Consider the following 14,606-nt stretch of genomic DNA (forward strand, 5'->3'; position numbering starts at 1 on the left):
ATAAATTTTTTAAAAAGTAAATATACATTTAAGTTGCCGAATTATTTTTCTAATACTTCAATAAATCTCTATTCCAACACTAAGTTTTTTTGATAATGAGTAGAAAGTTTTAAATTCAAAACCACACAACTACAACATTTCTTGTTAATAACAATTAGTAAAATGTCCCTTTGTTTCACTGTACCTCTAATACTCAGAAAATAAAAATTATTATATCTCTTTAAAAAGTAGGCAAGTGTGAGTTTACCAACAAAGCATGGGAAATGTTTTTCAGGCCAACACATAGAAATCATTTTGTTCAAATAGGAGAAGAGTATATCTATGGCTCTCATGGTGAAGTATTAAATAGTCAAGTTCCAGCTGCCAAAATCATATACCCTACATACCAATAATATAAATCGGTTAAACGGCAACTAGAGAGATATTTGGTTTTAGATTTGAGGTTAAAATAGATTTCTTACCTAGGCATTTTGTTTGTATTCAATAATATAAGTTCTACAATGTTTTCCTCTTATGCTGTTACAGCTATTCAAATCTAGTTTCATTCCATCTCAAGAAGGCTGCTACTTAATGGATGCAAGGTATTATGCAGATCTAACTTTACTAAGAAGGAATCATCTCCCAAAGCTTCAAGACATCCATGCCATTCTAATATAGGTCTTTCCAGACCAAACTGATCTTCTCCTGCAATCCCACTTTTAGTCTTTAACAGATTTTTCTTCTAATTAGAAAAAGCTACATATACTTTAAAAGTTCTATGAAATAAACTTTGAAAGAACATACTTTGGCTGGTGATTTCATATTTTCTTTTGTAACCTTTGGTTGTGCCAAAAAAGAATCTCTTTTTCCACTTGATTTTCTTTCCATGCCACTTATCTTCATATTTAATTGTGAGTTTTCTGTCTGTTTTAGGACAAATAAAACAATATCATTAAGTACAATGTTTCTCCTTTTCACGTTTTAAAATTTCCAGTGTAATGAATACTCATTTCAAATTTCTTTTGATTCAACTCTAGTAAAATCATGTCAATGAAAAGAAAATCACTATTTCAGTTAACAGCAAATAGATTTGGTATCTCCAACATATGCAATAAGCTGTTTTGCACCACTTAATTTTATGAATTCTGAAAACAAGATATATCACATTACTACAAAAATAAATCAAATATCCCTCCTACTACTATAAATAGTTCTAAAAGAAAAACCAAAGCCATAAAACGTTAAGACATTAAACAATAAGCATGAATGATAGAAAATATTAACTATCATGCCCCTCCCAGCAGACTATATACGTTTTTCAAGCCAACTTACAATCAAAAGTCTCAACCATCTATTATTTTTAGCTAAAAACCAAAACTAAAGAGTATTTGACCTTTTGTCTTTTACAGGTTCTAAACAAAAACTAACTAGACTACATTGTTATTGAAGAAATAAGTTGTGTGAGGATGAAGTTGTCTAAGGATGTTCACTTCATGGGGTATACGGTATCCATGCCTTTACTCCTTAATCTTCAGATAGTCATCAGGTATCATTAGCCAAAGTAACTTTGGTCCAATCAGTGACGTAATAACAAAGATGTGTTTTTCTGACAGAAGGAATGATTCAATGGAAAGAAATGAGAAAATAAAGGGTAACTCTTGCTTAGATGTGAACAAATGACTATTATTCCTAGTTTATCTAAATAGCAACATTTAACCATGTATTTTAATAATTTATAGCCTTTGTAAAACAGCACACATGATGTACAGTAATTCAAAAGAGATCATTAATGAACAAGCACAGAGATTACTTACACAAGAATCTATGGTGAAATTTACTGCCCTTCATTCATAAAAGTATTTCAAGCCAGACAACTGACTTTATGGAAAAAATCCTATATTATGAAGTATCTCTGTTCAGGTTGTACTTGCTTATCACTTCAATAAATTACATTGAAATCCAATAACAAACTAGTCATTCAAAAGCAAAAAAAAAAAAAAACTCACCGCATCGGAATATGGTCCACTGGATTCCTCCATAATTTCAACATTTTCCAAACCAGGCAACAGAAGCAGAAATTTTTCTTTGGCTTGTCTTAGTATAGGTCTTTTAAAAAAGTACATAAATATGCATTTCTTCAATCAAGTAGTACTGGTGAATATCAGTATCAACAAGAACACTTTAATTATAATTTTAAAGTGGCAAAATGACATCCAGCTTAAAGACTACTTCATACTCTACAAACACAAAACTGAGAGAAATTACTGGCAACATTTAATGTTTTTTGCTAAATTCTTCCATTTCCAAATTTTATAAAAATTTTTTTCAAATTTTTGTTGCAGAAAATGTCGAGGGTAGACAATATAATTACTTTATGTACCCAAGTGCACATCACCCAGATTTAATAACCATCAATTTCCTGACCTTTGTATTTCTTTTATTAAGGATAATTTCAAATTGCTTTTTATTTTCCTAAAACCAAGAGGTTACTACTCTGAAACCCAAAGAAAGGGTCAAATAATGTTTAATAATTAGCATGTACTCCACATAACAACATTTCAACTAAGAAATCCTCTGCAATAATTCCTTACAAGAAAAATTTTTTAAACTAAAAAGTGAATGTACATGATCAATAGAATAACTATGTAAGGTTAGCATACTTTAACTCTTCAGGATAAATCAATGTCGTCACTTTAGCAAATGTGGCATTCCAGAACTGAGCACTCTGTTTTCGAATCTGCTTATTCTTGTGCAAAAATATGATGCATAATAATGGAGATATCTGTTCAAGAAGTTCACTGTCATAAGTCCCAGTGTAGCTGAAGTGTAGACAAGCAATGATTTCTCCGAGTAGCTTTTCTAACTAAGAAAAAGAAAAAGCTTATTAGGATAATACTTGAAAATGTACCGCTTAAAGCAGAAAAAAAAAGCACAAAGCATACTAAACTAAAATACGCACAGAACATGTGACTATTTCAATCTTTAAAATTCAAATAGCTTCCGAGAACATTCCAGATCCGCAGAGCCGTTACGGCGAAGCAGCTGTGAACCCGTGAGCTATCGCGGGACTTGGCGAGGTCTGGGCGGGGCCCGCGAACAGCCCGTGGGCAGGCGCAGTTGGTGCGGCCTGGGCTGCCTGTCCCAAGCCTGTGGGAGGTGGGAGAGGGCCCGGCCAAGCTAGACTGAGGGTCGTCCAGGCTTGGGGTCGTCCAGGCTTGGGAAGGGTGATGGGAGGCCGGGTTGTGGCAGAAGAAACGCGGGGACGTTTCCGAGGCTGCCAGGGTGCAGGGTGGCTGGCGAGGCAGGCCTGGCCCGGGAGGCCTGGCGCTACTTAAAATGCATGTTCCCGCGCATGCGCGCAGTAGGTAACAGCCCTGTGGGTATGCATGTATATGCATGCTTTTCGATATGGAAAAAATGTAAAAAGGATTCCTAAAATAACGCTTACTACTGAACAATGGGGTTAAAAGTGGTTTTTAAAACAACTTCTGAATTTTAGTAGTGAACCTTAAATAATGCTCCTGGAAATTTAAAATTTAAAAAATTTTAAACTTAAAATGGCCTTTTAAAAGCTGCCTATCCATCACCTTCAATATATACTACTTTATAAGCTGACAAATTACCATGTGACTTTAAGATTACTAATACTAGAACCTTATTTCAAGGTTATTTTCCATTAACAGAAAACTTTTTCACATCAATTCTAATAGATTGTTTATACAATTGTATATATAAACAATTGAAACCAATTACCCTCATAAAGAGATTATAGGAGTTACATGAATTTAAAGCAACATTTTTAAATCCTTCTTTTAAAAAACTACTTTAAAAAAAGTAAAGCTTTGCTGTGAACCAGCACGATGAAAAAGTGGTCCAGAGGGTACAATCAATGCTTCTTAAAATGTGGCCTCCGCCCCAGCGGGCTTGGCTCCATGGTTAGAGCCTGGGCCTGCTGACTGAAGGGTCCAGAGTTGATTCCGATCAAGGGCACATCCCTAGGTTGCCGGCTGTATCCCCTGCCTTAGTATGACTCTCATCATTGAGGTTTCTATCTCTTTCTCCCTCTTCCTTCCTCTCTGAAATCAATAAAAATATATGGGGGGAAAAAAGTGTCCTTGGCCCAGCCAGCATGGCTCAACCAGCGTGGCTCAGTGGTTGAGCATCGACCTATGAACCAGGAGGTCACAGTTTGATTCCCAGTCAGGGTACATGCCCGGGTTGTGGGGCTGATCCCCAGTGGGGAGGCATGCAGGAGGCAGCCAATCAATAATTCTCTCTCATCATTGATGTTTTTATCTCTCCCTCTCTGAAACCAAATACATTCTTAAATTAATTTAACTAAATGTGGGCCTCAAACAGCAGCATCAACATCACCTGGGAACTTGTCAGAAATGCAAACATTCTCAGGCTCCATGCAACCCCAAGGCTAAAGCCTAGAAGTTGTGTTTTAACAAGACCTCCAAGTAATTCTGCTGCAGGAGAAAGTTTGAAGGCCATTAGTATAAACCCTATGGATTCATAACAGGGAAAGAGGTACAGAAAGCCTGATTTAATTCTAACAGGCCCAGGTCCCTAACTTGCAAACTGTGAAAATAATGTATTTCAAACCAACAAAATAAACCATCCTTTGTTTGCCATATTATTAAATGTCCATTAAAGTTGAAGTATAATAACCCCTTTAAAAGTCAGACTTCTATTTAAGGAAGAAAATTATTTAAACCCTAACATTTTCATAATGTATGTTTATGGGTATGTCTTTTTTTACCTTGTTGTTCATACAACTATACACTTTAGGAACTTCATCAAGCCTGTGAAGAAAAAAAGATGCAATATCATTTATATTTAAGAAAGTTAAACCTAAAAGTATGGTAATGCAGCCATAAAAATGAGACATGCATGTATAGTGATATAAAAATGTACCCCAAGACTTTTTTTAAAAAGGCCAATTATCAAATATAAAGTATGGTATAGACCTATCTTTAAAGAATGACAGAAAAACATCAGGAATAAACCTCAAAGTATTAATATCAGTTATCTGTTTCTATACTTTTCCCAAAAAAGGTATCAGTTATTTCTGATGAAGCTTAAGAACTATAAAAAAGTTAATAGATTTGAGGCTCTAGTTTGTTCTTTATAAAATCTGTTCCTAAGAGTAGGGAATCCCAGAGGGAAGGCAGGGGAAGGTAGGAGGGAGGAGGTAATCAACCAAAGACCTTGTATGCATATATGCATAACCCATGGACACAGACAATAGGGTGCTGAAGGCTTGGGGTGGGCTGGAAGGGGTCCATGGGGGAAAAGGGGGGACATATGTAATACCCTCAACAATAAAGAATTATTAAAAAGAAATAAAATCTGTTCCTAAAACTTTCTGTGAATTTAATTAGAAAATATAGGTTATATTATGATTGCACAATATAAACTTGTTATAAAGAACACTGATGAATCCTTGCAACTGCTTTTTAAAAATATATTATTTGCAATTTTTCAGGTTTCTTTAAGGAATTACTTGTTTCAATTAAATGTAAATTAATTAAAACTTTGGGAGATAATTCATAAATGTAAATGTATATATCCTTTTAAACCAATAATTTCACTTCTAGGACCTTATTCTGCAGAAAGTGGCAAATGTAGACAATGACTTAAGTACAAATAAATTCAACTGCAACATTGTAGGGGAAAGGCTAGAAAAAAGGATATTATGTCCCCTAACAGGAACATGGGTAAGTTTCATGAAGCCCTATGCAGACATTAAAAATAATGAGATTCTTAGGTGTATGGTGCAAGATGCATATAATATATTTAGTGCATACCATATACTGAATTGCAAAGTAGTATGTTAAATATGCTTTCATATACATCATACATTTAATAGGTATGCTTATTTGTATTAACAAATCTAAAAAGATACACAGTAAATTGAAAAGGGATTGGACTAGCATATAACGGGCTACGAACTCCTACCTCATATTTATGTATTATTTCAACTATCTTTTTAACAAATGCCTGGTTTAATATACTTATTATCCTCTCCACTAAATTATAAAAAATTACTATCAGCAACAAAGCTGATAAGAAAACCACCAAAGTTTGCTACCTAGATCTCAATTATCTACTTATACTTCAAAGCTACCAAAGCTATTAAGCCCAAATACTTACTTTGAGTTTTCATAAAATAATGTCAGAGGTCTTGTTAAAGTTGCAAATATTTTTCGCATCATAGAAGGCAAAGAAATATGTCCAAGTACATTGGAAAGAATGTTGGTGATTGAGTTCCCAACAGTGAGAAGAGTATCAGAATGTGCTTCCTTGAGGCTCAGAGTGTGGAAGGAATAGATGACTCTCACGATAAGTTTAAATAAAGAAGCCAATTTGCCTAGGGGCTCCTTCTTCTTTCTGGACCAATCTGAAGCTCTCTTCAGTGCTAAAATAAAATTGAATTTATTAAAAACTCAAGTACTTTGAAAAGTGTCACTGTCCATCTTTATATCTAACATTTAAATGACAAATACATCTACTATACTTGCTTTGCTAGTAATACCCACAAATCTTAAAATGATATACATACCATTAATGGATACCCACAAATCTTAAAATGATATACATACCATTAATGGATAAATATCATCACATCATCTTTAAAACAAAATTAGAGAAAAAAGGAAAAAAAATGAATCATTTTCTCCAAGGAAGCATTTCAAAAATTTATTTTATGGCCTCAGAATTTCAACAACTAATTTGTAAGAAAGTACTAAATTAAAGGATAGGTTCCCAAATTAAATCTTAAAAGTCATTTTAAAAATTAAGAAACAGCCCAGCCAGTGTGGCTCAGTCATTGAGCTTTGGCCCATGAACCAGGAAGGAGGTCACGGTTTGATTCCTGGTCAGGGCACATGCCTGGGTTGCTGGCTCGATCCTTGGTAGGGGGTGTGCAGGAGACAACGAATTGATATTTCTCTCTCATCAATGCTTCTATCTCTATCTCTCTCCTGTCCTCTCTTTAAAATCAACAAAAAGATATTTTTAACACATTTCGTACTGCTCAGGAGTTGTTTCGCTCGCCATCTGTTAAGGACCGCTCACGAGTGTTCTCGTTTTTTCACGCCCATGGAAAAAGGAGCGAATCTAGATACTTATGTAAATTTTGTTTGGTCCCTCTTCACAGAGGAAAATGTTTCACGCAGTACCATACGTTAAAAAAGTACTAGGAACTTTAATTGTTTCAGTAAATAAAAATGTTGTAATTATTGAAAAACAACACCTAAAGTGCATTATGATGATTTAAATAACATGCAGTTTGCCCCCAAAATGTGCAGTCCCTGGCGTATGAATTAAGAGATTTCTATGCAGTACGCAATGTGTTAAAATAAGAAACAAAATTTTCCTTAGAAATTACTGCTTCCTGGCTCATCTATATGTTACACTGAACCCAGAAATAACACTGAACAAGTTAAGAGATCCAAAAAGTGTAAGAATTAAAAAAAACAAAAAAACTTTATTGAGTTCAGAGAGGAAGGGAGAGATAGAAACATCAATGATGAGAGAGAATCATTGATCGGCTGCCTCCTGCATGCCCCCCCATCCCATGGGGGATTGAGCCCACAATCCTGGTATATGCCCTTGACCGGAATGGAACCTAGAACCCTCCAGTCCACAGGCTGATGCTCTATCCATTGAGCCAAACCAGCTAGGGCAGAAATGTTTTTTTAAAAAAGGCCTAGGTTTAAAGAAAAAAATGTCTTTAAAGAAAAAAAAAAAGTCTCTTAAAGGCATTATTCAACTTTTCCTTTGTACCCTCCATCTCTGTTAAGGTACCTAACCTACAGGGATAAACCCCATTCTAAAATTACCGTTGTTTCCCTCAATCCATTCTCTTACAGTAAGATGTCAGATTCAAGAGAAAACTCTAATTCAGTGCTTGTTAATTAAACATATCATGTAGTGAATTGCAAAACAAGTGTTACTAAAAGAAAGTCAATAATCCTCCCTAGAAACAGCAGTTTTCCAGACATGAATATAAATTGGAATGTCTACCCAAAAATTCGTGGCCAGGATGTTGAGGCTGAGAAGACCGGAGACTGGTTACATACAAGATAATGATTAAACAGTAAATATATTGAGGGTAATGGGGACCAAGTTTCTCACTATTAGAGAAAGTAGACCAGTGATGGCGAACCTTTTGAGCTCGGCATGTCAGCAACTTAACTCTGGTGCCGTGTCACATATAGAAATTTTTTGATATGTGCAACCATAGTAAAACAAAAATTTATATTTTTGATATTTATTTTATATACTTAAATGCCATTGAACAAAGAAAAATCAACCAAAAAAATGAGTTCGCGTGTCACCTCTGACACGCGTGTCATAGGTTTGCCATCACTGAAGTAGACAAATACAAAAAAGGTTAAGACTCAAATATCTAGAGTAGGGGTGGGGAACCATTTTTCTGCCAAGGGCCATTTGGATATTTATATCATTCTTGGGCCATACAAAACTATCAACTTAAAAATTACCTGCTATATTTGGTCAAACATTTAATTAACTCACCCCTAATGCCTTGGCAGGGCCAGACTAAATGATTTTGCAGGCCAGATGTTCCACACCCCTGATCTAGAGAAACAAGTAACTGTGTAGTTCACAAACACATCTATTTCTCCCACCCCTGTCCACTGAGGGGATCCAGAAACAGCGATACCATAGTGGCAATGAACAGATCTTACAGTTTCTAAATGCCATTCTCAGTTATAAGGAACCATGTTCCTTGGAAATATAAACTCATTTTGGGAATCAACCTAGTTTTTCAGGCAAAAAGCATCAATGAATGATAAACTCATGACTGTAAATTTGCTGAGGAACAGGATATTTAAATATCTCAAGTATTTGCCACAAAACATTAATTTCTTAATTGCAAATATTTACTAATTTACTTTACAGGGGAAAACCTGGCAGACACCATCCTAACAAATAGTAAATATTAACATCATCAGTAATGGGACAAACTGGCATAATGCCTGCTGACATAATGCACTAGAAAAAACTATAGCATTACTTCTGAAGTATCCTTGTAAAGAAATTAATGAAACCTGAATCTAATATTGACAAAATATCGGACAAGGCCAGATTGAGGGATTCTCAAACAGTAAATAAGCCTGTGCTCTTCACTTCTGAAGGTCATGAAAGACAAAACTTGGGAATTGTTCCACATAAGAAAAGTAATTAACTCTAATTATTACTGGAAGGTTATTTTCTACATAGTATAAATATATACAGTGGAATCTCGTTTCTCAAACTTAATTCACTCCAAAAGGCTGTTCGAAAATTGAATCATTTTTTTCGCATTAAAATAATGTAAATTGAACTAATTCATTCCAGACCCCCAAATGATCCCGTTTTAATCTTCCTCACATACATGTCTATTGTACTGTTTAATCTATAAACACTTTAAAAACAAAAGACATGACATGAAAATTTAACAAAAAGGGAAGGATATGTACAGTAAAAAATGAAAATATAACAATAATTATAAGCAGACTCAAAAGCAAAAAAAAAATGAAAATATTCACAGCACAATATCTTGAGATTTTAAGTGGTAAAGTGACTCAAATTCATGCATTCTCTCCTTTGTCACCTGAGAGATACGTGACTGGGAAACAAGGTTCAACTGTATACTCATCGGTGGAGACATTTAATTTCAAAGAATCAATTAGATTAAAATAGCTCATTATTAGAATGAACCAAAGCATGTAGTTTTAAAAATCATACCACTATGTTAATTGTGCAATTTTAAGTCAATAAAAACTAAGTTAAGTTTTTAGAATCACTTTAAATTTTCTGTAAATCATAACCAATTAATCACTGCCATGATTTTCTCTTGAACTTAATGTCAACTCAATGATTATTTCAAATCAGTCTACAAGTAAGAACATTTTTATTTTAGCAAACGTCCAAGTTTTTTGTCCAGATAATCCTTTGCACCGAGTGGAATAAGTAAAATCATTTCATTAGGCCAGGGGTCCTCAAACTACGGCCCGTGGGCCACATGCAAATACAAATATTGTATTTGTTCCCGTTTTGTTTTTTTACTTCAAAATAAGATATGTGCAGTGTGCATAGGAATTTGTTCATAGTTTTTTTTTAAACTATAGTCTGGCCCTCCAAAGGTCTGAGGGACAGTGAACTGGCCCCCTGTTTAAAAAGTTTGAGGACCCCTGTTATACAGTATCAAAAATAGGTAAAATGAGGTGGGAAAACCATTAGAATTTGCCATGACAGCAGTTTAGACAGCCAGGTTTATAAAATATTTGAACAAATAAAGGTAAAGAAAATACTTACATTTAACTCTGGACTGAATTTTAATATCATATGGTGAGAAGTCGATGCAATCAACCACTACAGTAATAACATGAATGATCCTATCCAAGAACAACAAATTCTAGAAAAGTATTAAAAACTTCCAATTACTGGCATAGTTTTCAAGAACAGTAAGCACTGACAAAAATTCTAAGACATATACTCCCATATATAATTTTCAATAACACACAAGTGATAGTTTATACCATATAAGTTACATTAAGTATAGGTTATGAATATTTCTCAGTTAACTGCTGTGTGCTATGTACTATACTTTTTTGGCAACATACAGAGAAAATAATTCAGCTTTAAGATGGCCATAAAACTCAACATATAAACGAATCAATTGGGAATGGAAGAGCTACACTTATAATTAGATTTTTGATTAAATTCCTCTTGAAAATTACAGGTCTTCATTAAACCCAGAGAAAACAAACAAAAAAATTAAAAGGTTGCTAAGCTACCTCATACCCCGTCCTTCCTCTCCTCCAATCTAACTGAAATAAAAATAAGCCCATGAAAGTATCAGATTTTTCTGGAAATTTATTTAAACAGGGCAGGTGTTTTTTGGAGATATGGGGATAGGTTTCAAGGGAAGACTAAAAATAAAAGGAAATCCCAGCACAATGAGTCAAAGAATACTTCAATAGCTTTCTGCCCAGCTGGCATGGCTCAGTGGCTGAGCATTGATCTATGATCCAGGAGGTCACATTGATTCCTGGTCAGGGCTGGATCCCCAGTATGAGGAAGGCAACCAATCATCACTGACATTTCTATCTCTCTCTCCCTCTCCCATCCTCTCTCGGAAATCAATAAAAACGTATTTTAAAAAATAGACTGGACTTAAAAAAAATAAGAAGCAAAACACAAACACATGTAGAAAAATAAAAGGAACACAAGATAAACCCCAAAGGTCTAAAAACCATGATTGCTAGTCCCTCATTGTGCGGGTCTGGGTGGAGTTTTCATCAGTAAATGACTCCATTTTCTGTATTACCTGCTGCTGTTGTATTTCTCCATCATAAAGATTCAGAGCGGGTCAACCAGGTCATTACATCTTAATAACAAGCATTACTGTAGAGTGATTGTGTGTAGATACCTGTTAGCTGTCAGGGTGTGTTTTTTTAACCTGTTGTGTGTGGGGGTAGGATTAGAAAGGTGAACTGTTCAGGAATTCTCTGCACTGGCTGTGTGGACAAGCAGGTAATGAGTGCTGCTCTGGCATTCATCCAGGAACCACTAGCAGGAGCGGGCACTGCCCATCTAACATGAGCATAGGTGCTTCATGACAAACATTACTAGCATGTTCAACTGCATAATGTTCTGGCACTGTATTTTGAATGACATTAGTTTATTAAATAAATTGTATATATCCTAAATACAGTGGGGCCTTGACTTACGAGTTTAATTCATTCCGTGACGGAGCTCATAACTCAAATTACTCGTATGTCAAATCAACAGTGAACGAGTGAGACACGTGATGCTGGGCTGATGTTGTGGCGTTCACTGTGGCGTTCACTGTGACGTTCGCTGCGCCAACTAGCGGTGGGGTATCTGAAGCTGGCTCGTAACCCAAATTTTAGCTTGCAACTCAAAATCGGCCGAGAGACGGCTCGTATCTCGAAAAACTCGTTAGTCGGGACACTCGTAAGTCAATAAAACCCACGTAAAATGGTACTCAAAAAGGACTACAGAGTACTGCTAATGCAAGAAAATTTCCTGAGATGAAGACACAGTGCTTTAGATTGAAAAGGTCTATCAAGTATTTAAAAGAATAATGTAAAAAGATGCCCCCAGACACACCCTGGTGAAATGTATAAATTACAAATATTAGGGGAAAAAAATCCTAAAATGTACAGAAAAAAAGGCTAACAAGAAAATTAACATCAAACTATATATTGGCAACAGAAGCTATAACAAATTAACTTTACTGCAAAATTCTGTGATACAAATTACTGTGCAAGTAACTATAAAACTCAAATCTTTTTAACATAACTTGGGAGGTGGTAAAAACAAAAATTTGTGGAATAGTAATATATCCATCTCTTCACTTGCTGGACTAGAATCTTAACATCTATACGATGTTAACTCTTCAAATCTGACAGATTTGAGTAGTATTATCTAAAATAGGATATAGCCCAGCTGGCGTGGCTCAATGGTTGAGCGTTCTACCTATGAACCAGGAGGTCACGCTTCGATTCCCGGTCAGGGTAAATGCCCGGGTTGTGGGCTTAATCTCCAGTGTGGGGCATGCAGGAGGCAGCTGATCAATGATTCTCTCTCATTGTTGATGTTTCTATCTCGCTCTCCCTCTCTGAAATCAATAAAAATATATTAAATAAAAAGATAAAAGAAATAGGATACATATATCTACATATATATACATACATACATATATATATATAAATATATAAACAGGTCAAGTATAAAGCCTGATTAAAATGTCAGTAAAGCCCTAGCCGGTTTGACTCAGTGCATAGAGCGTCAGCCTGCAGACTGAAGGGTCCCGGGGTTTGATTCCGGTCAAGAGCACATGCCTGGGTGATAGGCTCAATTCCCAGTAGGAGGCCTGCAGGAGACAGCCTATCAATGATTCTTTCTCATCACTGATGTTTCTATTTCTCTTTCTCCCTCTCCATTCCTCTCTAAAATCAATAAAGGTATATTTAAAAAATAATAAATAAAATAAAATGTTAGTAAAGGGAAAAACAAAAAGATGTAAAGTAAAAGAACATATACGCTATTTCTAATTATATGAGAATTTAAATATACTTATTAAAACACAGATCCCATCTTTACTTATATGCTACATAAGACACAGAAATGTTAAATAAATTGATAAATATATACAAAGAAAACCCCAAATTCAACCTGGAGAGTATCATGCCAAATGAAGTCAGTCAGTCAGAGAAAGGCAAGTATCACATGATCTCACTCATATGTGGAATCAAAATAACAGAATAAACTGATGAACGAGTGGATCCAGAGACATGGAAATAATCCTTTAAATTAAAAAATGGTCAGGATCAGGATAAACTCACCGAAAAGTCTTCATCTTCCAAACTGACCATTATCTTGGAAGAAAGCTCCTCACAGCACAAATTCTCTTCTGCAGTCGCCACCAAAGCAGCACAGCGGGCAAATGCTCTATATAATTCTGACCAAGTCCTAAGTAAGGTCTTCATGGTGGCCTAACAATAACAGTAAACACACACACACACCAAAAACTTAAGTGTATTATTTACATGTCAAATACCTAATAGGATACATCATTAACATTTAAAAAAATACCAACATTAAAAGTGTTATAGAAGAGACAAGCATAGGATAAGTTTGCCATCTACCAACATGGCTGTAATGGGAGAACTGTAATAATGCCACAATACCAACAGTTATGTGTTTTAAAAGGAACTTATCTCTTCTCCATTTTCCTTTCTTCCATATTGATTACGTCATAAAAAAAGTCTTGATACAATTACTATGGGAGTTCATTAAAAAGGATAAAACAATGTTTTCAGAAAAATGCAAATTCCTTAGGTAAAAATTTGACGTTGCCTTACCCCTGGAATTTTCTGTGCTGAAAAAATGTGATTTATTGGTAGAGTCAATGCACCATAGATGGCACTAAAATTATGTTCTAAGGCATCACCTTGATTCACTTCATTGGTCTAAAACAAGAAAAATTATAAAGAAATTAGATTGCCGAAACCGGTTTGGCTCAGATATATCATCTAATTCTAGTGCGATAATTAATATACAATGTGTAGTGAATAGAACTGTGTCCCCCAATGTTCAGATGTTCATGAGATGGTAAACTCCTCACACCTGTAACCAAATGTGATCTTATTTGGAAACGGTCTTTGCAGATATAATCAAAATTTAAAAAGTCAAATGGTCACCTTATAAGAAAAGGGGAATTTAGAGGAGATATAAAGAAGAATGCCATGTGAAAATGAAGGCTGAGATTGGAGTAATGCATATACAAGCCAAGGAACATCAAGAATTGTCAGTGACCACGGGAAGCTATGAGAGAGCCATGAAACAGGGAAGCTATGAGAGAGCCATGAAACAGATTCTCCCTCAAGAGGTCCAGAGAAACTTGCCAAACACCTTGATTTTGATTTTGAATTTCTGGCCTTCAGAGCTATAAGAGAATAAGTTGCTATTGTTTCAAGCTATCAATTTGTGGTATAATTTTGTTATAGCAACTCTTGAGAAACAATGCACTGTTTCAAGTCCTAAAAAGTAATCCCAGAGATGACTCCAAAATCGTTTAT

General features: G+C 35.1%; 1 protein-coding gene across 1 annotated transcript in view; it reads right to left on the reverse strand.

Moving 5' to 3' along the window:
• RIF1 (replication timing regulatory factor 1) overlaps window positions 1-14,606 on the reverse strand; it is a 48,640-nt gene that overhangs the window by 16,420 nt on the left and 17,614 nt on the right. Inside the window, 8 exon segments of the mRNA XM_014464106.2 lie at window positions 784-903; window positions 1,986-2,085; window positions 2,640-2,842; window positions 4,745-4,787; window positions 6,139-6,403; window positions 10,312-10,411; window positions 13,371-13,520; window positions 13,890-13,997. Coding sequence (XP_014319592.1) covers window positions 784-903; window positions 1,986-2,085; window positions 2,640-2,842; window positions 4,745-4,787; window positions 6,139-6,403; window positions 10,312-10,411; window positions 13,371-13,520; window positions 13,890-13,997 — 1,089 coding nt within the window.

This window comes from Myotis lucifugus, unplaced genomic scaffold, assembly GCF_000147115.1.
Source record: "Myotis lucifugus unplaced genomic scaffold, Myoluc2.0 scaffold_238, whole genome shotgun sequence".
In the NCBI taxonomy this organism is placed as follows: Eukaryota; Metazoa; Chordata; class Mammalia; order Chiroptera; family Vespertilionidae; genus Myotis; species Myotis lucifugus.